General features: G+C 41.9%; 1 protein-coding gene across 2 annotated transcripts in view; it reads left to right on the top strand.

The window, feature by feature from the left end:
• The window catches only part of plcxd1 (phosphatidylinositol-specific phospholipase C, X domain containing 1), a 48,632-nt gene that overhangs the window by 12,709 nt on the left and 11,021 nt on the right, over positions 1-24,902 (top strand). For both annotated transcript variants that reach the window (XM_036977490.1, XM_036977465.1), the window contains exons 2-4: positions 12,781-12,910; positions 19,115-19,257; positions 19,940-20,068. In XM_036977490.1, coding sequence (XP_036833385.1) covers positions 12,790-12,910; positions 19,115-19,257; positions 19,940-20,068 — 393 coding nt within the window. In that variant the 5' untranslated portion in view covers positions 12,781-12,789. The remainder of the gene's footprint in view (positions 1-12,780; positions 12,911-19,114; positions 19,258-19,939; positions 20,069-24,902) is intronic.

Here is a 24,902-nt window from a genome sequence, read left to right as displayed (position 1 = left end):
GCCCCCTCCAACCACTGTCGCCATTCGCCTAGGGCTAAGCGGATGGCGAGCAGTTCGCGGTTTCCCACATCATAGTTACGTTCCGACGGCGACAGGCGATGAGAAAAATACGCGCAAGGGTGGACCTTGTCGTCAGAGAGGGAGCGCTGAGAAAGAATGGCTCCCACGCCCACCTCTGACGCGTCAACCTCGACCACGAACTGTCTAGAGACGTCAGGTGTAACAAGGATAGGAGCGGATGTAAAACGATTCTTGAGGAGATCAAAAGCTCCCTGGGCGGAAACGGACCACTTAAAGCACGTCTTGACAGAAGTAAGGGCTGTGAGAGGAGCTGCCACCTGACCGAAATTACGGATGAAACGACGATAGAAGTTCGCGAAGCCGAGAAAGCGCTGCAGCTCGACGCGTGACTTAGGGACGGGCCAATCAATGACAGCCTGGACCTTAGCGGGATCCATCTTAATGCCTTCAGCGGAAATAACAGAACCGAGAAATGTGACGGAGGAGGCATGAAAAGTGCACTTCTCAGCCTTCACAAAAAGACAATTCTCTAAAAGGCGCTGGAGGACACGTCGAACGTGCTGAACATGAATCTGGAGTGACGGTGAAAAAATCAGGATATCGTCAAGGTAAACGAAAACAAAGATGTTCAGCATGTCTCTCAGGACATCATTGACTAATGCCTGAAAGACAGCTGGAGCGTTAGCGAGGCCGAAAGGAAGAACCCGGTATTCAAAGTGCCCTAACGGAGTGTTAAACGCCGTCTTCCACTCGTCCCCCTCCCTGATGCGCACGAGATGGTAAGCGTTACGAAGGTCCAACTTAGTGAAAAACCTGGCTCCCTGCAGGATCTCGAAGGCTGAAGACATAAGAGGAAGCGGATAACGATTCTTCACTGTTATGTCATTCAGCCCTCGATAATCTATGCAGGGGCGCAGGGACCCGTCCTTCTTCTTAACAAAAAAAAACCCCGCTCCGGCGGGAGAGGAGGAGGGGACTATGGTACCGGCGGCAAGAGCTACAGACAAATAATCTTCGAGAGCCTTACGTTCGGGAGCCGACAGAGAGTATAGTCTACCCCGGGGGGGAGTGGTTCCCGGAAGGAGATCAATACTACAATCATACGACCGGTGTGGAGGAAGAGAGGTGGCCCTGGACCGACTGAATCGTGATCGTGATATTCCTCCGGCACCCCTGTCAAATCACCAGGCTCCTCCTGTGAAGAAGAGACAGAGGAAACAGGAGGGATAGCAGACATTAAACATTTCACATGACAAGAGACGTTCCAGGAGAGGATAGAATTACTAGACCAATTAATAGAAGGATTATGACAAACTAGCCAGGGATGGCCCAAAACAACAGGTGTAAAAGGTGAACGAAAAATTAAAAAAGAAATGGTTTCGCTATGATTACCAGAGACAGTGAGGGTTAAAGGTAGCGTCTCACGCTGAATCCTGGGGAGAGGACTACCATCCAAGGCGAACAAGGCCGTGGGCTCCCTTAACTGTCTGAGAGGAATGTCATGTTCCCGAGCCCAGGTCTTGTCCATAAAACAGCCCTCCGCCCCAGAGTCTATTAAGGCACTGCAGGAAGCTGACGAACCGGTCCAGCGTAGATGGACCGACAAGGTAGTGCAGGATCTTGAAGGAGAGACAGGAGTAGTAGCGCTCACCAGTAGCCCTCCGCTTACTGATGAGCTCTGGCTTTTACTGGACATGAAGTGACAAAATGACCAGCAGAACCGCAATAGAGACAGAGGCGGTTGGTGATTCTCCGTTCCCTCTCCTTAGTCGAGATGCAGATACCTCCCAGCTGCATAGGCTCAGCACCCGAGCCGGCAGAGGAAGATGGTAGTGATGCGGAGAGGGGGGCAACGGAGAACGCGAGCTCCTTTCCACGAGCTCGGTGACGAAGATCAACCCGTCGCTCAATGCGAATAGCGAGTTCAATCAAGGAATCCACGCTGGAAGGAACCTCCCGGGAGAGAATCTCATCCTTTACCTCTGCGCGGAGACCCTCCAGAAAACGAGCGAGCAAAGCCGGCTCGTTCCAGCCACTGGAGGCAGCAAGAGTGCGAAACTCAATAGAGTAGTCTGTTATGGATCGATTACCTTGACATAGGGAAGACAGGGCCCTGGAAGCCTCCTCCCCAAAAACAGATCGATCAAAAACCCGTATCATCTCCTCCTTAAAGTCCTGATACTGGTTAGTACACTCAGCCCTTGCCTCCCAGATTGCCGTGCCCCACTCACGAGCCCGTCCAGTAAGGAGAGATATGACGTAGGCGACACGAGCAGTGCTCCTGGAGTAAGTGTTGGGCTGGAGAGAAAACACAATATCACACTGGGTGAGGAACGAGCGGCATTCAGTGGGCTCCCCAGAGTAACACGGCGGGTTATTGATTCTGGGCTCCGGAGATTCGAAAGCCCTGGAAGTGGCCGGTGGATCGAGGCGGAGATGGTGAACCTGTTCTGTGAGGTTGGAGACTTGGGTGGCCAGGGTCTCAACGGCATGTCGAGCAGCAGACAATTCCTGCTCGTGTCTGCCTAGCATCGCTCCCTGGATCTCGACGGCAGAGTGGAGAGGATCCGAAGTCGCTGGGTCCATTCTTGGTCGGATTCTTCTGTTAAGGTGCGTGAATGAGGACCCAAAAGCGAATTAACAAAACAGAGTTACTTTAATGACGAAACACACGTAGGCTCAGATGGACAGGCAGATTCCGACAGGACAGGACAAGGTTAGATGAACAGGCAGATTCCGACAGGACAGGACAAGGTTGCAGCAAACACGACGATAGTCTGGTTCAGGCATGAGTAACACAAACGAGAATCCGACAAAGACAGGAACAAAAACAGAGAGAGATATAGAGGACTAATCAGAGGGAAAAAGGGAACAGGTGGGAAAAGGGGTGACGAGGTAGTTAGGAGGAGACAAGGAACAGCTGGGGGAAAGAGGGGGAGAAAAGGTAACCTAATAACGACCAGCAGAGGGAGACAGGGTGAAGGGAAAGGACAGAAACAAGACACAACATGACAATACATGACACAATGGAGATGATAATTGTTCCTTAATATCTTTTCAAAAACAGACCATTCCAAGTGAAAGAGATGCTCTTTCACTCAAATTTTAGAATAGATATATATATATTTTTTTACACATAAGCTGTTTAAAAAAAAATATTGACATTTAGCTAGGCAAGTCAGTTAAGAACAAATTCTTATTTACAATGATGGCCTACCAAAAGGCAAAAGGCCTCCTGGGATTAAAATACATAAATATGAATATAGGACAACACACACACTACATAAAGAGAGACCTAAGACAACAACATAGCAAGTCATGTGTTGCTGCCAACACAGCATGGTAGCAACATAACAACAACATGATAGCAGCACAAAACATGGTACAAACATTATTGGGCACAGACAACAGCAAAGGGCAAGAAGGTAGAGACAACAATACATCACACAAAGCAGCCACAACTGTCAGTAAGAGTGTCCATGATTGAGTCTCTGAATGAAGAGATTGAGATAAAACTGTCCAGTTTGAGTGTTTGTTGCAGCTCGTTCCAGTCGCTAGCTGCAGCGAACTGAAAAGAGGAGCGACCCAGGGATGTGTGCGCTTTGGGGACCTTTAACAGAATGTGACTGGCAGAACGGGTGTTGTATGATGAGGGCTGCAGTAGATATCTCAGATATGGGGGAGTGAGGCCTAAGAGTTTTATAAATAAGCATCAACCAGTGGGTCTTGCAAAGGGTATACAGATATGACCAGTTTATAGAGGAGTATAGAGTGCAGTGATGTGTCCTATAAGGAGCATTGGTGGCAAATCTGATGGCCGAATGGTAAAGAACATCTAGCCACTCGAGAGCACCCTTACCTGCCGATCTATAAATTACGTCTCCGTAATCTAGCATGGGTAGGATGGTCATCGGAATCAGGGTTAGTTTGGCAGCTCGGGTGAAAGAGGAGCGATTACGATAGAGGAAACCGAGTCTAGATTTAACTTTAGCCTGCAGATTTGATATGTGCTGAGAGAAGGACAGTGTACCGTCTAGCCATACTCCCAAGTACTTGTATGAGGTGACTACCTCAAGCTCTAAACCCTCAGAGGTAGTAATCACACCTGTGGGAGGAAGGGCGTTCTTCTTACCAAACCACATTACCTTTGTTTTGGAGGTGTTCAGAACAAGGTTAAGGGTAGAGAAAGCTTGTTGGACACTAAGAAAGCATTAAACACAAAATCTGGGGAGGGGCCCACTGAGAATTAGACTGTGTCATCTGCATATGAGAGAGCTTCCTACTGCCTGAGCTATGTTGTTGATGTACATTAAGAAGAGCGTGGGGCCTAGGATCGAGCCTTGGGGAACTCCCTTGGTGACAGGCAGTGACTGAGACAGCAGATTTTCTGACTTTATACACTGCACTCTTTGAGAGAGGTAGTGAGCAAACCAGACCAAAGACCCTCAGATACCAATACTCCTTAGTCGGCCCACAAGAATGGAATGGTCTACCGTATCAAAAGCTTTGGCCAAGTCAATACAAATAGCAGCACGTCATTGCTTAGAATCAAGGGCAATGGTGACACCATTGAGGACCTTTAAGGTTGCAGTAACACATCCAGAACCTGAGCGGAAACCAGATTGCATACCCAAGAGAATACTATAGACATCAAGAAAGCCAGTCAGTTGATTATTGACAATTTTTTTCAACACTTTTGATAAACAGGGCGAAATAGAAATATGCCTATAACAGTTAGGATCAGCTTGATATCAGTGCACAAGTCAGAATTGGGGCTAGCAACAGTAGATGGGCCAGGGTGTACATGTACATTTCCAGATATCATCAGCAGTAATACAATCAGGGCACGGCAGAGGACAGGGAGAGCTCTGCAGTTCTGATTTATGACATCTGAATGTCATTAGATGACAACAAGATCATATTGTACAGCAATTTCATCAGGTAACATGAATATAAAGCTGGCAAGAGGTGGTTAGAATAGGATGGGAGGCCAAGAGTCTGTGTAACCAATAGAGAGTCAGAGTCCCGAATGTGGGAACAAACAGTCTGTCCCACGGATTGGTAAAGAACGTTTGTAGTCAACCAAGCATGCAGGAGTCATGAGGCAAACAGCAAAATGCACAATCATTTTTTGTTAAATAAATAACGACTGTACGTGTGTGCTGGAGGCGCAACAGTGCATGTGTGCTGAAGGCTAGGGAGAGTGTGGTGGAGTTACCTGTACAAGACGGAGGGAGACAGGCCAGGGTAGACGATGAACAGATAACCAGGTGGAATCCAAGCAGCAGTGCAGCAGGCAATGGGAGTAGGTGTCACACCCACTTGGGAGAAGCTTATATTTCCGTAGGCAGATTTCTTGTAGAAAATGCCAGTGAATGCTCTTTGAACAGCAGGAGGGGGCTTCAGAGGACTCTTGACACTTGTTGGGCCCAAAGGCCTTTTACTTCACACCTTAGTGCTAATTGAATTTGTATCTGGCTCAGTTCCAGGTTGGAATGGTGTCCTCAGGTCTCTGCGGTTTGTTGGCTAGAGCACCCTCCTTATTGGTGTCCTTTAGTAGTGGTTTCTTTGCAGCAATTCGACCATGAAGGCCTGATTCACACTGAACAGTTGATGTTGAGATGTGTCTGTTACTTGAACTCTGTGAAGCATTTATTTGGGCTGCATTTTCTGAGGCTGGTGACACTAAGGAACTTCTCCTCTGCAGCAGAGGTAACTCTGGGTCTTCCTTTCCTGTGGCGGTTCTCATGAGAGCCAGTTTCATCATAGCGCTTGATGGTTTTTGCATCTGCACTTGAAGAAACTTTCAAAGTTCTTGAAATTTCCAGATTGACTGACCTTCATGTCTTAGAGTAATGATGGTCTGTCGTTTCTCTTTGCTTATTCGAGCTGTTCTTGCCATAATATGGAATTGGTATTTTACCAAATAGGGCTATCTTCTATATTTTTTTATTTTATTTTATTTAACCAGGTAGGCCAGTTGAGAACAAGTTCTCATTTGCAACTGCGACCTGACCAAGATAAAGCAAAGCAGTTAGACACATAAAACACAGAGTTACACATGGAATAAACAAACATACAATCAATAATACAGTAGAAAAATCTATATACAGCATGTGCAAATGAGGTGAGATAAGAGAGGTAAGGCAATAAATAGGCCATGGTGGCGAAGTAATTACAATATAGCAATTTAACACTGGAATGGTAGAATGTGCAAGTAGAGATACCGGGGTGCAAAGGAGCAAGATAAATAAATAAATAAATAAATATAGTAAGGGGATGAGGTAGATTGGATGGGCTATTTACAGATGAGCTATGTACAGGTGCAGTGATCTGTGAGCTGCTCTGACAGCTGATGCTTAAAGTTAGTGAGGGAGGTAAGAGTCTCCAGCTTCAGAGATTTTTGCAGTTCGTTCCAGTCATTTTGCAGTTCGTGGCAGCAGAGAACTGGAAGGAGAGACGGCCAAAGGAAGAATTGGCTTTGGGGGAGACCAGTGAGATATACCTGCTGGAGCGAGCGCTACAGGTGGTTACTGCTATGGTGACCAGTGAGCTGAGATAAGGTGGGGCTTTACCTAGCAGAGACTTGTGGATGACCTGGAGCCAGTGGGTTTGGCGACGAGAATGAAGCGAGGGCCAGCCAACGAGAGCGTACAGGTCGCAGTGGTGGGTAGTATAATGGGGCTTTGGTGACAAAACAGATGGCACTGTGATCCAGTTTGCTGAGTAGAGTGTTGGAGGCTATTTTGTAAATGACTTCGCTGAAGTCGAGGACCGGTAGGATGGTCAGTTTTACGAGGGTATGTTGAAGGAGGCTTTGTTGTGAAATAGGAAGCAGATTCTAGATTTCATTTTGGATTGTAGATGCTTAATGTGAGTTTGGAAGGAGAGTTTACAGTCTAACCAGACACCTAGGTATTTGTAGTTGTCCACATATTCTAAGTCAGAACCGTCCAGAGTAGTGATGCTGGACGGGCGGGCAGGTGCTGGCAGCGATCGGTTGAATATCATGCATTTAGTTTTCCTTGCAATAAAGAGCAGTTGGAGGCCACGGAAGGAGTGTTGTATGGCATTGAAGCTCGTCTGGAGGTTAGTTAACACAGTGTCCAAAGAAGGGCTAGATGTAAACAGAATGGTGTCGTCTGCGTAGAGGTGGATCAGAGAATCACCAGCAGCAAGAGCAACATCATTGATATATACAGGGAAAAGAGTAATCCCGAGAATTGAACCCTGAGGCACCCCCAAAGAGGCTGCCAGAGGTCCGGACAACAGGCCCTTCGATTTGACACACTGAGCTAAATACACCAATATACACTATTTTAGCAATATACACATCAATACACAGTTCACTATAAACATCAATATACACTATACACATCAATATACATTATACACGTCAATATACACTATTCACATTTATATACATCAATGTGCACTATATACATCAATATACATGAATTAAACTATACACATCAATATACTCTATACACATCAATATACTCTATACACATCAATATACATTATACACGTCAATATACACTATTCACATTTATATACATCAATGTGCACTATATACATCAATATACATGAATTAAACTATACACATCAATATACTCTATACACATCAATATACTCTATACACATCAATATACAGTATATACATCAATATACATTAATTAAACTATATACATCAATATACACAAATTAGACTATGCACATTAATGTACACTATACACATTATATACATCAATATACAGTATACACATCAATACACGTCAATAGTCAATCAATATACACAATGTACACGTCAATAAACACTACACATCAGTATTCACGTAATATACATATCAATATACACTATACACATCAATATACACACATCTAGATTATACACATTAATGTACGCCAATATACACATTAATATGCACTATATACATCAGTACACATCAATATTCAATCAATATACAATATACACATCAGTACACATCAATGTACACAATGCACATCAATATACATCAATATACACTATACACATCAATATATATTATACACATCAGTATATATTATACAGAGCAATATACACTATATAGATCAATATTCACATTGATATACTAATTGCCAATATACCACGGCACGCACGACGCAACACTGAGTGCCTGGACACAGCCCTTAGCCGTGGTATATTTGTCATATATCATAAACCCCAGAGGTGCCTTATTGCTGTTATAAACTGGTTACCAACGTAATTAGAGCAGTAAAAATAAATGTTTTGTCATACCCATGGTATACGGTCTGCTATACCACGGCTTTCAGCCAATCAGCATTCACTGCTCAAACCACCCAGTTTATAAACATCAAAATACACTACAAATCCATATACATTATACACAGCAATATACACATTAGTACACATCAATATCAAGGAAAAAGGTATGGCAATTAAGTCTGGCAGCCCAACTGAATTGCAAACATACTGCAAATTAAGAAGTCATGTGACTAAATAAACTACACTATGAAACAAAGATAAATTATATATAGAATGATAGTAAAAAGCTTTGGAGCACCTTAAATTAAATTTAGGGGAAAAAAGCCAACTCGGCTCCTTCATTCATTGAATCAGATGGCTCATTCATCACAAAGCCCACTGATATTGCAAACTACTTTAATGACCTTTTCATTGGCAAGACAAACTTAGGGATGACATGCCAGCAACAAACGCTGACACTACACATCCAAGTATATAGGACCAAATTATGAAAGACAAGAATTGTGCTTTTGAATTATGTAAAGTCAGTGTGGAAGAGGTGAAACAATTATTGTTGTCTATCAACAATGACAAACCACCAGGGTCTGACAATTTGGATGGAAAATTGACACTCCTATTTGCCACATCTTCAATTTAAGCCTACTAGAGAGTGTGTGCCCTCAGACCTGGAGGGAAGCGAAAGTCATTCCGCTACCTAAGAATAGTAAAGCCCCCTTTACTGGCTCAAATAGCCGACCAATCAGCCTGTTACCAACCCTTAGTAAACTTCTGGAAAAAATTGTGTTTGATCAGATACAATGCTATTTTACAGTAAACAAATTAACAACATAATTTCAGCATGCTTATAGGGAAGGACACTCAACAAGCACAGCATTTACACAGATGACTGATGATTGGCTGAGAGAAATTGATGATAAAATGATTGTGGGGGCTGTCTTGTTAGACTTCAGTGCAGCTTTTGATGTTATTGATCATAGTCTGCTGATGGGAAACGTATGTGTTATGGCTTTACACCCCCTGTTATAATGTGGATAAAGAGTTACCTGTCTAACAGAACACAGAGGGTGTTATGGCTTTACACCCCCTGCTATAATGTGGATAAAGAGTTACCTGTCTAACAGAACACAGAGGGTGTTCTTTAATGGAAGCCTCTCGTATATAATCCAGTTAGAATCAGGAATTCCCCAGGGTAGCTGTTTAGGCCCCTTGCTTTTTAAAATTTTACGAATGACATGCTACTGACTTTGAGTAAAGCCAGAGTTTCTATTTTTTCTGATGACTCGACACTATACACGTCAGCTACTACAGCAACTGAAATGACTGCAACACTCAACAAAGAGCTGCAGTTAGTTTCAGAGTGGGTGGCAAGGTATCCGTTAGCCCTAAATATTTCTAAAACTAAAAGCATTGTATTTGGAACAAATCACTCACTAAATCCTAAACCTCAACTAAATCTTGTAATAAACAATATGGAAATTGAGCAAGTTGAGGTGACTAAACTGCTTGGAGTAACACTAGATTGTAAACTGTCATGGTCAAAACATATTGATGCAGTAGTAGCTAAGATGAGGGAGAAGTCTGTCTATAATAAAGCGATGCTCTGCCTTCTTAACACTATCAACACTATCAACAAGGCAGGTCCTACAGGCCCTAGTTTTGTCGCACCTTGACTACTGTTCAGTCATGTGGTCAGGTGCCACAAAAATAACTTAGGAAAATTGTAATTGGCTCAGAACAGGGCCGCACGGCTGGCCCTTGGATGAACACAGAGCTAATATTAATAATATGCATGTCAATCTCTCCTGGCTGAAAGTGGAGATGGACTTCATCACTACTTTTATTTATGCGAGGGGTTGACATGTTGAATGCACTGAGCTGTCTGTTTAAAATACCGGCACACAGCTTGGACACCCATGCATACCCCACAAGACATGCCACCAGAGGTCTCTTCACAGTCCCCAAGTCCAGATCAGACTATGGGAGGCTCACAGTACTATATAGAACCATGACTACATTGAACTCTATTCCACATCAAGTAACTGACGCAGCAGTAGAATCAGATTTAAAAAACAGATTAAAAAAATTGCGGGAACTGTGAAGCAACACAAACATTGGCACAGACACATTGGGGCGGCAGGTAGCCGTGACAGTGTGTTGTGAATGTTTTGTAATATTTTACAATTGTATAAACTGCCTTAATTTTGCTGGACTCCAGGAAGAGTAGCTGCTGCTTTGGCAGGAACTAATGGGGATCCATAATAAATACAAATACACATCAATGTACTCTATACACATCAATATACACCATACACATCAATATACACCATACACATCAATATACACCATACACATCAAAATACACCATACACATCAATATAGACCATACACATCAATATACACTATACACATCAATATACACTATACACATCAATATACACATCAATATACACCATACACATCAATATACACCATACACATCAATATACACTATACACATCAATACACATCAATATACACCATACACATCAATATACACTATACACATCAATATACACCATACACATCAATATACACCATACACATCAATACACATCAATATACACCATACACATCAATATACACCATACACATCAATATACACCATACACATCAATATACGCCATACACATCAATATAGACCATACACATCAATATACACCATACACATCAATATACACCATACACATCAATATACACCATACACATCAATACACATCAATATACACCATACACATCAATATACACCATACACATCAATATACACCATACACATCAATATACACCATACACATCAATACACATCAATATACACCATACACATCAATATACACCATACACATCAATATACACCATACACATCAATATACACCATACACATCAATATACACCATACACATCAATACACATCAATATACACCATACACATCAATATACACCATACACATCAATATACACCATACACATCAATATACACCATACACATCAATATACACATCAATATACACCATACACATCAATATACACCATACACATCAATATACACATCAATATACACCATACACATCAATATACACATCAATATACACCATACACATCAATATACACCATACACATCAATATACACTATACACATCAATATACACCATACACATCAATATACACTATACACATCAATATACACCATACACATCAATATACACATCAATATACACCATACACATCAATATACACCATACACATCAATATACACCATACACATCAATATACACATCAATATACACCATACACATCAATATACACCATACACATCAATATACACTATACACATCAATATACACCATACACATCAATATACACTATACACATCAATATACACCATACACATCAATATACACCATACACATCAATTTACACATCAATATACACCATACACATCAATATACACATCAATATACACATCAATATACACCATACACATCAATATACACATCAATATACACATCAATATACACCATACACATCAATGTACACCATACACATCAATATAGACCGATATACACATCAATTTTCACATCCATATACAATCATAGAAAAACAACAAATTCTTCAGTATAAGGGTCCTCAATCAGCCTTTTGCATTGACCTAGTTTAAATGGCAGATGGACGGCTGACCTAGTTTAAATGGCAGATGGACGGCTGACCTAGTTTAAATGGCAGATGGACGACTGACCTAGTTTAAATGGCAGATGGACGGCTGACCTAGTTTAAATGGCAGATGGACGACTGACCTAGTTTAAATGGCAGATGGACGGCTGACCTAGTTTAAATGGCAGATGGACGGCTGACCTAGTTTAAATGGCAGATGGACGGCTGACCTAGTTTAAATGGCAGATGGACGGCTGACCTAGTTTAAATGGCAGATGGACGGCTGACCTAGTTTAAATGGCAGATGGACGGCTGACCTAGTTTAAATGGCAGATGGACGACTGACCTAGTTTAAATGGCAGATGGACGGCTGACCTAGTTTAAATGGCAGATGGACGGCTGACCTAGTTTAAATGGCAGATGGACGACTGACCTAGTTTAAATGGCAGATGGACGGCTGACCTAGTTTAAATGGTAGATGGACGGCTGACCTAGTTTAAATGGCAGATGGACGGCTGACCTAGTTTAAATGGCAGATGGACGGCTGACCTAGTTTAAATGGCAGATGGACGGCTGACCTAGTTTAAATGGCAGATGGACGGCTGACCTTAGAACTATTTAAAATACATAGAGGCCTCAGTCATTAGAGGACAGTCCTGCATTAGAGGACAGTCCTGCATTAGAGGACAGTCCTGCATTAGAGGACAGTCGGTCATTAGAGGACAGTCGGTCATTAGTGGACAGTCGGTCATACAGTCATTCATTAATTTCAGTACATTGTTTGATGAAATATAACTGTACATCTTTAGCACCCACAAATGTCCTCAGAGGTGGTGTCAGAAGTGCAGGTGTCTCTGAAGGAACTTCCCATGGACAGCTGGATGGATCACCTGCCCTGTGCTCTATGGGACGTTCCCCTGAGGAACCTAGCTATACCAGGTAAGACACCTGGATGGATCACCTGCCCTGTGTTCTATGGGATGTTCCCCTGAGGAACCTAGCTGTACCAGGTAAGACAGCTGGATGGATCACCTGCCCTGTGCTCTATGGGTTGTTCCCCTGAGGAACCTAGCTGTACCAGGTAAGACACCTGGATGGATCACCAGCCCTGTGCTCTTTGGGATGTTCCCCTGAGGAACCTAGCTGTACCAGGTAAGACACCTGGATGGATCTCCAGCCCTGTGCTCTATGGGATGTTCCCCTGAGGAACTGGTCTACTGTATCTACTATTAATTACTTCACCATAGCTTTTAAACACATTACAGTACTGCTGTTATGCTGCATTCACAACACCACCACTTTAATCAGATGGCATTGTGTCACAACACCACCACTTTAATCAGATGGTATTATGTCACAACACCACCACTTTAATCAGAAGGCATTATGTCATCAACACTTTAATCAGATGGCATTATGTCACAACACCACCACTTTAATCAGATGGCATTATGTCACAACACCACCACTTTAATCAGATGGCATTATGTCACAACACCACCACTTTAATCAGATGGCATTATGTCACAACACCACCACTTTAATCAGAAGGCATTATGTCATCAACACTTTAATCAGATGGCATTATGTCACAACACCACCACTTTAATCAGAAGGCATTATGTCACAACACCACCACTTTAATCAGATGGCATTATGTCACAACACCACCACTTTAATCAGATGGCATTATGTCACAACACCACCACTTTAATCAGAAGGCATTATGTCATCAACACTTTAATCAGATGGCATTATGTCACAACACCACCACTTTAATCAGAAGGCATTATGTCATCAACACTTTAATCAGATGGCATTATGTCACAACACCACCACTTTAATCAGATGGCATTATGTCACAACACCACCACTTTAATCAGAAGGCATTATGTCATCAACACTTTAATCAGATGGCATTATGTCACAACACCAGCACTTTAATCAGATGGCATTATGTCACAACACCAGCACTTTAATCTGATGGCATTATATCATCAACACTGATCAGATGGCATTACATCATCAACACTGATCAGATGGCATTACATAATCAACACTTTAATCAGATGGCATTATGTCATCAACACTTTAATCAGATGGCATTACATAATCAACACTTTAATCAGATGGCATTATGTCATCATCACTTTAATCAGATGGCATTATGTCACAACACCACCACTTTAATCATATGGCATTACATAATCAACACTTTAATCAGATGACATTATGTCACAACACCACCACTTTAATCAGATGACATTATGTCACAACACCACCACTTTAATCAGATGACATTGTGTCACAACACCACCACTTTAATCAGATGACATTATGTCACAACACCACCACTTTAATCAGATGACATTATGTCACAACACCACCACTTTAATCAGATGACATTATGTCACAACACCACCACTTTAATCAGATGACATTATGTCACAACACCAACACTTTAATCAGATGGCATTATGTCACAACACCAACACTTTAATCAGAAGGCATTATGTCACAACACCAACACTTTAATCAGATGGCATTATGTCACAACACCAACACTTTAATCAGAAGGCATTATGTCACAACACCAACACTTTAATCAGAAGGCATTATGTCACAACACCAACACTTTAATCAGAAGGCATTATGTCACAACACCAACACTTTAATCAGATGGCATTATGTCACAACACCAACACTTTAATCAGAAGGCATTATGTCACAGCACCAACACTTTAATCAGAAGGCATTATGTCACAACACCACCACTTTAATCAGAAGGCATTATGTCATCAACACTTTAATCAGATGGCATTATGTCATCAACACTTTAATCAGATGGCATTATATCATCAACACTTTAATCAGATGGCATTATGTCATCAACACTGATCAGATGGCATTATGTCATCACCACTGATCAGATGGCATTATATCATCAACACTTTAATCAGATGGCATTATATCATCAACACTTTAATCAGATGGCATTATATCATCAACACTTTAATCAGATGGCATTATGTCATCAACACTGATCAGATGGCATTATGTCATCAACACTTTAATCAGATGGCATTATGTCATCAACACTTTAATCAGATGGCATTATGTCATCAACACTTTAATCAGATGGCATTATGTCATCAACACCAACACTTTAATCAGATGGCATTATGTCATCAACACTGATCAGATGGCATTATATCATCAACACTGATCAGATGGCATTATGTCATCAACACTGATCAGATGGCATTATGTCATCAACAGTTTAATCAGATGGCATTATGTCATCAACACTTTAATCAGATGGCATTATGTCATCAACACTTTAATCAGATGGCATTATATCATCAACACTGATCAGATGGCATTATGTCATCAACACTTTAATCAGATGGCATTATGTCATAAACACTGATCAGATGGCATTATGTCACAACACCAACACTTTAATCAGATGGCATTACATCATCAACACTGATCAGATGGCATTATGTCATCAACACTGATCAGATGGCATTATATCATCAACACTGATCAGATGGCATTATATCATCAACACTGATCAGATGGCATTATGTCACACCGCGAACACTTTAATCAGATGGCATTATGTCATCAACACTGATCAGATGGCATTATGTCATCAACACTGATCAGATGGCATTATATCATCAACACTGATCAGATGGCATTATGTCATCAACACTGATCAGATGGCATTATGTCATCTACACTGATCAGATGGCATTATATCATCAACACTGATCAGATGGCATAATTTCATCAACACTGATCAGATGGCATTATGTCATCTACACTGATCAGATGGCATTATATCATCAACACCAACACTTTAATCAGATGGCATTATGTCATCAACACTTTAATCAGATGGCATTACATCATCAACACTGATCAGATGGCATTATATCATCAACACTGATCAGATGGCATTATGTCATCAACACCAACACTTTAATCAGATGGCATTATGTCATCAACACTGATCAGATGGCATTATGTCATCAACACTGATCAGATGGCATTATGTCATCAACACTGATCAGATGGCATTATGTCATCAAGACTGATCAGATGGCATTATGTCATCAACACTTTAATCAGATGGCATTATGTCATCAACACTTTAATCAGATGGCATTATGTCATCAACACTGATCAGATGGCATTATGTCATCACCAACACTTTAATCAGATGGCATTATATCATCAACACTGATCAGATGGCATTATGTCATCAACACTTTAATCAGATGGCATTATGTCATCAACACCACCACTTTAATCAGAAGGCATTATGTCACAACACCAACACTTTAATCAGAAGGCATTATGTCACAACACCAACACTTTAATCAGATGGCATTATGTCATCAACACTTTAATCAGATGGCATTACATCATCAACACTGATCAGATGGCATTATATCATCAATACTGATCAGATGGCATTATGTCATCAACACCAACACTTTAATCAGATGGCATTATGTCATCAACACTGATCAGATGGCATTATGTCATCAACACTGATCAGATGGCATTATATCATCAACACTGATCAGATGGCATTATGTCATCAACACTGATCAGATGGCATTATATCATCAACACTGATCAGATGGCATTATGTCATCAACACTGATCAGATGGCATTATGTCATCAACACTGATCAGATGGCATTATATCATCAACACTGATCAGATGGCATTACATCATCAATACTGATCAGATGGCATTATATCATCAACACTGATCAGATGGCATTATGTCATCAACACTGATCAGATGGCATTATGTCATCAACACTGATCAGATGGCATTATGTCATCAACACTGATCAGATGGCATTATGTCATCAACACTGATCAGATGGCATTATGTCATCAACACTGATCAGATGGCATTATGTCATCAACACTTTAATCAGATGGCATTATGTCACAACACCAACACTTTAATCAGATGGCATTATATCATCAACACTGATCAGATGGCATTATGTCATCAACACCAACACTTTAATCAGATGGCATTATGTCATCAACACTGATCAGATGGCATTATGTCATCAACACTTTAATCAGATGGCATTATATCATCAACACTGATCAGATGGCATTATGTCATCACCAACACTTTAATCAGATGGCATTATGTCATCAACACTGATCAGATGGCATTATGTCATCAACACTTTAATCAGATGGCATTATGTCATAAACACTGATCAGATGGCATTATGTCACAACACCAACACTTTAATCAGATGGCATTACATCATCAACACTGATCAGATGGCATTATATCATCAACACTGATCAGATGGCATTATGTCACACCGCCAACACTTTAATCAGATGGCATTATGTCATCAACACTGATCAGATGGCATTACATCATCAACACTGATCAGATGGCATTATATCATCAACACTGATCAGATGGCATTATGTCATCAACACTGATCAGATGGCATTATGTCATCAACACTGATCAGATGGCATTATGTCATCAACACTGATCAGATGGCATTATGTCATCAACACTGATCAGATGGCATAATTTCATCAACACTGATCAGATGGCATTATGTCATCAACACTGATCAGATGGCATTATATCATCAACACTTTAATCAGATGGCATTATGTCATCAACACTGATCAGATGGCATTATGTCACAACATCAACACTGATCAGATGGCATTATGTCATCAACACTGATCAGATGGCATTATGTCACCGCACCAACACTTTAATCAGATGGCATTATGTCATCAACACTGATCAGATGGCATTATATCATCAACACTGATCAGATGGCATTATGTCATCAACACCAACACTTTAATCAGATGGCATTATGTCATCAACACTGATCAGATGGCATTACATCATCAACACTGATCAGATGGCATTATGTCATCAACACCAACACTTTAATCAGATGGCATTATGTCACCAACACTTTGATCAGATGGCATTATATCATCAACACTGATCAGATGGCATTATGTCAACACCAACACTTTAATCAGATGGCATTATGTCATCAACACTGATCAGATGGCATTATGTCATCAACACCAACACTTTAATCAGATGGCATTATGTCATCACCAACACTTTAATCAGATGGCATTATAGCATCAACACTGATCAGATGGCATTATATCATCAACTCTGATCAAATGGCATTATGTCATCACCAACACTTTGATCAGATGGCATTATGTCATCACCAACACTTTGATCAGATGGCATTATGTCATCAACACTGATCAGATGGCATTATGTCATCAACACTGATCAGATGGCATTATGTCATAAACACTGATCAGATGGCATTACGTCATCAACACTGATCAGATGGCATTATGTCATCAACACTGATCAGATGGCATTACGTCATCAACACTGATCAGATGGCATTATGTCATCAACACTGATCAGATGGCATTATGTCACAACACCAACACTTTAATCAGATGGCATTACATCATCAACACTGATCAGATGGCATTACATCATCAACACTGATCAGATGGCATTATATCATCAACACTGATCAGATGGCATTACATCATCAACACTGATCAGATGGCATTATGTCATCAACACTGATCAGATGGCATTACGTCATCAACACTGATCAGATGGCATTATGTCATCAACACTAATCAGATGGCATTACATCATCAACACTGATCAGATGGCATTATATCATCAACACTGATCAGATGGCATTATATCATCACCAACACTTTCCATTTCCCTTGTAGGGAAGTAAGGGATTTAATGAATAATAGGCCGCCGCCTACTGTATGTTGTAATCTGGATCCTTAGGAACTGCATCCTTAGGAGCATCATATGGGTACTAGGCTGACACATGACATTGACCATACACTTAGGAGCATCATATGGGTACTAGGTTGACACATGACAGTGACCATACACTTAGGGGCATCACATGGGTACTAGACTGACACATGACAGTGACCATGCACTTAGGGGCATCATATGGGTACTAGGCTGACACATGACAGTGACCATACACTTGTAATATCAGGCCCTATCTGTCTGTACCTTGATTCTCTGTTTAGGAAGCCATAATGCCATAACCTACTGTCTGGATAGGAGTGACCGCTCCCCTGTCGACCTGACCCAACCTGATTTGCTGCAGAAGCTAGACAAATACATGAAGCCCCTGATACGACCGTTTGTTTATAAATGGGCAGTTACACAGGTAGGATTTTTAACAACTGATCAGGGGTGTCAAACTACATTTCTGGAGCACAATGTGTGCAGGTTTTTAGTCCTCGCGTGCACTTTATTGATCAATTAAGATAATTGATTAGTTAGATACTCCCCTCATCTGGTTGGCTAGGTCTTAATTGGACACAAATTGAAACGAAATAACAAAAACCAGCAGAGACACAGCCCTCCAGGAATTGAGTTTGGCCACCCTGACCTAGATGACCACCCTGACCTAGATGGCATAACACTTCTGGTGCAGACTTTACACCTGCTGGCAGGACATCTGGCCCTCGGTGGTGGCAGGACATCTGGCCCTCGGTGCTGGCAGGACATCTGGCCCTCGGTGTTGGCAGGGCATCTGGCCCTCGGTGCTGGCAGGACATCTGGCCCTCGGTGCTGGTTGGGTTAATAAAGTTGTTGATCTGATCATGTTGTCGATCTGATAATAATGTTGATCTGATTAAGTTGATCTGATAATGTTGTTGATCAGATAATAATGTCAATTGCATAATGTTGATGATCGGATAATGTTGTTGATCTGATAATGTTGTTGATCTGATAATGTTGTTGCTCTGATAATGTTGATGATCTGATAATAATGTTGATCTGATAATGTAGATGATCTGATCATGTAGATGATCTGATAAAGTTAATCTGATAATGTCCTATAGGAGGCGACAGTGAAGGAGCAGCTAGACTGTGGCGTCAGATATCTTGACCTGAGGATTGCACATCGACCCAACGACACCTCTACTGACCTGTACTTCTACCATGGAGTATACACTACGCTCACAGTAGAGGTATGATATTATGGAGTGTACACTATGCTCACTGTAGAGGTATGATACTACGGAGTGTACACTATGCTCACAGTAGAGGTATGATACTATGGAGTGTACACTACACTCACAGTAGAGGTATGATACTACGGAGTGTACACTATCCTCACTTTAGCGGTATGATACCATGGAGTGTACGCTACGCTAAATGTAGAGGTGTGATACTATGGAGTGTACACTACGCTAAATGTAGAGGTATGATACTACGGAGTGTACACTACGCTAAATGTAGAGGTATGATACTACGGAGTGTACAGTCGTGGCCAAAAGTTTTTAAAATTACACATATTAATTTTCACCATGTCTGCTGCCTCAGTTTATATGATGGCAATTTGCATATACTCCAGAATGTTATGCAATTAATTGCAAAGTCCCTCTTTGCAATGCAAATGAACTGAATCCCCAAAAAACATGTTCCATTGCATTTCAGCCCTGCCACAAAAAGACCAGCTGATATCATGTCAGTGATTCTCTCGTTAACACAGGTGTGAGTATTGACAAGGACAAGGCTGGAGATCACACTGTCATGCTGATTGAGTTCGAATAACAGACTGGAAGCTTCAAAGTAGGGTGGTGCTTGGAATCATTGTTCTTCCTCCGTCAACCATGGTTACCTGCAAGGAAACACGTGCGTCATCATTGCTTTGCACAAAAAGGGCTTCACAGGCAAGGATATTGCTGCCAGTAAGATTGCACCAAAATCAACCATTTATCGGATCATCAAGAACTTCAAGAAGAGCGGTTCAATTGTTGTGAAGAAGGCTACAGAGTGCCCAAGAAAGTCCAGCAAGCGCCAGGACCGTCTCCTAAAGTTGATTCAGCTGCGGGATCGGGGCACCACCAGTACAGAGCTTGCTCAGGAATGGCAGCAGGCATGTGTGAGTGCATCTGCACGCACAGTGAGGCGAAGACTTTTGGAGGATGGCCTGGTGTCAAGAAGGGCAGCAAAGCCAGTTCTCTCCACGAAAAACATCAGGGACAGACTGATATTCTGCTAAAGGTACAGGGATTGGACTGCTGAGGACTGGGGTAAAGTCATTTTCTCTGATGAATCCCTTTCCGATTGTTTGGGGCATCCGGAAAAAGCTTGTCCGGAGAAGAGAAGGTGAGCGCTACCATCAATCCTATGTCATGCCAACAGTCAATCATCCTGAAATTATTCATGTGTGGGGTTGCTTCTCAGCCAAGGGAGTGGGCTTACTCACAATTTTTCCTAAGACCACAGCCATGAATAAAGAATGGTACCAACACATCCTCCGAGAGCAACTTCTCCCAACCATCCAGGAACAGTTTGGTGATGAACAATGCCTTTTCCAGCATGATGGAGCACCTTGCCATAAGGCAAAAGTGATAACTAAGTGGCTCGGGGAACAAAACATCGGTATTTTGGGTCCATGGCCAGGAAACTCCCCAGACCTTAATCCCATTGAGAACTTGTGGTCAATCCTCAAGAGGCAGGTGGACAAACAAAAACCAACAAATTCTGACTAACTCCAAGCATTGATTACGCAAGAATGGGCTGCCATCAGTCAGGATGTGGCCCAGAAGTTAATTGACAGCATGCCAGGGCGGATTGCAGAGGTCTTGAAAAAGAAGGGTCAACACTGCAAATATTGAATCAACTTCATGTAATTGTCAATAAAAGCCTTCGACACATATGAAATGCTTGTAATTATCCTTCAGTATTCCATAGTAACATCTGACAAAAATATCTAAAGATACTGAAGCAGAAAACTTTGTAGAAATTAATTTGTCTTTCTCAAAACTTTTGACCACGACTGTACGCTATGCTCAATGTAGAGGTGTGATACTACGGAGTGTACACTATGCTCAATGTAGAGGTGTGATACTACGGAGTGTACACTATGCTCAATGTAGAGGTGTGATACTACGGAGTGTACATTACGCTCAATGTAGAGGTGTGATACTACGGAGTGTACACTATGCTCAATGTAGAGGTATGATACTACGGAGTGTACGCTATGCTCAATGTAGAGGTGTGATACTACGGAGTGTACATTACGCTCAATGTAGAGGTGTGATACTACGGAGTGTACACTATGCTCAATGTAGAGGTGTGATACTATGGAGTGTACATTACGCTCAATGTAGAGGTATGATACTATGGAGTGTACATTACGCTCAATGTAGAGGTGTGATACTACGGAGTGTACACTATGCTCAATGTAGAGGTATGATACTACGGAGTGTACGCTATGCTCAATGTAGAGGTGTGATACTACGGAGTGTACATTACGCTCAATGTAGAGGTATGATACTATGGAGTGTACATTACGCTCAATGTAGAGGTATGATACTACGGAGTGTACACTATGCTCAATGTAGAGGTGTGATACTATGGAGTGTACATTACGCTCAATGTAGAGGTGTGATACTATGGAGTGTACATTACGCTCAATGTAGAGGTGTGATACTACGGAGTGTACACTGCTCAATGTAGAGGTGTGATACTACGGAGTGTACACTGCTCAATGTAGAGGTGTGATACTACGGAGTGTACACTATGCTCAATGTAGAGGTGTGATACTATGGAGTGTACATTACGCTCAATGTAGAGGTGTGATACTACGGAGTGTACACTATGCTCAATGTAGAGGTGTGATACTATGGAGTGTACACTATGCTCAATATAGAGGTATGATACTACGGAGTGTACACTATGCTCAATGTAGAGGTGTGATACTACGGAGTGTACACTATGCTCAATGTAGAGGTATGATACTACGGAGTGTACACTATGCTCAATGTAGAGGTGTGATACTATGGAGTGTACATTACACTCAATGTAGAGGTGTGATACTACGGAGTGTACACTATGCTCAATGTAGAGGTGTGATACTATGGAGTGTACATTACGCTCAATGTAGAGGTGTGATACTACGGAGTGTACACTATGCTCAATGTAGAGGTGTGATACTACGGAGTGTACACTATGCTCAATGTAGAGGTGTGATACTACGGAGTGTACACTATGCTCAATGTAGAGGTGTGATACTACGGAGTGTACACTATCAAATCAAATCAAATCAAATTTTATTTGTCACATACACATGGTTAGCAGATGTTAATGCGAGTGTAGCGAAATGCTTGTGCTTCTAGTTCCGACAATGCAGTAATAACAAGTAATCTAACTAACAATTCCAAAACTACTGCGTTGTACACAGTGTAAGGGGAAAAAGAATATGTACATAAGGATATATGAATGAGTGATGGTACAGAGCAGTATAGGCAAGATACAGTAGATGGTATCGGGTACAGTATGTACAAATGAGATGAGTATGTAAACAAAGTGGCATAGTATAGTATAAAGTGGCTAGTGATACATGTATTACATAAGGATACCGTCGATGATATAGAGTACAGTATATACGTATGCATATGAGATGAATAATGTAGGGTAAGTAACATTTATATAAGGTAGCATTGTTTAAAGTGGCTATTGATATATTTACATCATTTCCCATCAATTCCCATTATTAAAGTGGCTGGAGTTGAGTCAGTGTCAGTGTGTTGGCAGCAGCCACTCAGTGTTAGTGGTGGCTGTTTAACAGTCTGATGGCCTTGAGATAGAAGCTGTTTTTCAGTCTCTCGGTCCCAGCTTTGATGCACCTGTACTGACCTCGCCTTCTGGATGATAGCGGGGTGAACAGGCAGTGGCTCGGGTGGTTGATGTCCTTGATGATCTTTATGGCCTTCCTGTGACATCGGGTGGTGTAGGTGTCCTGGAGGGCAGGTAGTTTGCCCCCGGTGATGCGTTGTGCAGACCTCACTACCCTCTGGAGAGCCTTACGGTTGAGGGCGGTGCAGTTGCCATACCAGGCGGTGATACAGCCCGCCAGGATGCTCTCGATTGTGCATCTGTAGAAGTTTGTGAGTGCTTTTGGTGACAAGCCGAATTTCTTCAGCCTCCTGAGGTTGAAGAGGCGCTGCTGCGCCTTCTTCACGATGCTGTCTGTGTGAGTGGACCAATTCAGTTTGTCTGTGATGTGTATGCCGAGGAACTTAAAACTTGCTACCCTCTCCACTACTGTTCCATCGATGTGGATAGGGGGGTGTTCCCTCTGCTGTTTCCTGAAGTCCACAATCATCTCCTTAGTTTTGTTGACGTTGAGTGTGAGGTTGTTTTCCTGACACCACACTCCGAGGGCCCTCACCTCCTCCCTGTAGGCCGTCTCATCGTTGTTGGTAATCAAGCCTACCACTGTTGTGTCGTCCGCAAACTTGATGATTGAGTTGGAGGCGTGCGTGGCCACGCAGTCGTGGGTGAACAGGGAGTACAGGAGAGGGCTCAGAACGCAACCTTGTGGGGCCCTTGTGGGGCCCCATGCTCAATGTAGAGGTGTGATACTACGGAGTGTACACTATGCTCAATGTAGAGGTGTGATACTACGGAGTGTACACTATGCTCAATGTAGAGGTGTGATACTACGGAGTGTACACTATGCTCAATGTAGAGGTATGATACTATGGAGTGTACATTACGCTCAATGTAGAGGTATGATACTACGGAGTGTACACTATGCTCAATGTAGAGGTATGATACTACGGAGTGTACGCTATGCTCAATGTAGAGGTGTGATACTATGGAGTGTACATTATGCTCAATGTAGAGGTGTGATACTACGGAGTGTACACTATGCTCAATGTAGAGGTATGATACTACGGAGTGTACGCTATGCTCAATGTAGAGGTGTGATAGTATGGAGTGTACATTATGCTCAATGTAGAGGTGTGATACTACGGAGTGTACACTATGCTCAATGTAGAGGTGTGA

The sequence above is a fragment of the Oncorhynchus mykiss genome, chromosome 1, assembly GCF_013265735.2.
Source record: "Oncorhynchus mykiss isolate Arlee chromosome 1, USDA_OmykA_1.1, whole genome shotgun sequence".
In the NCBI taxonomy this organism is placed as follows: Eukaryota; Metazoa; Chordata; class Actinopteri; order Salmoniformes; family Salmonidae; genus Oncorhynchus; species Oncorhynchus mykiss.
Note: the sequence above shows the minus strand (reverse complement) of the source record. Positions and strands in the feature narration are given on the sequence as shown.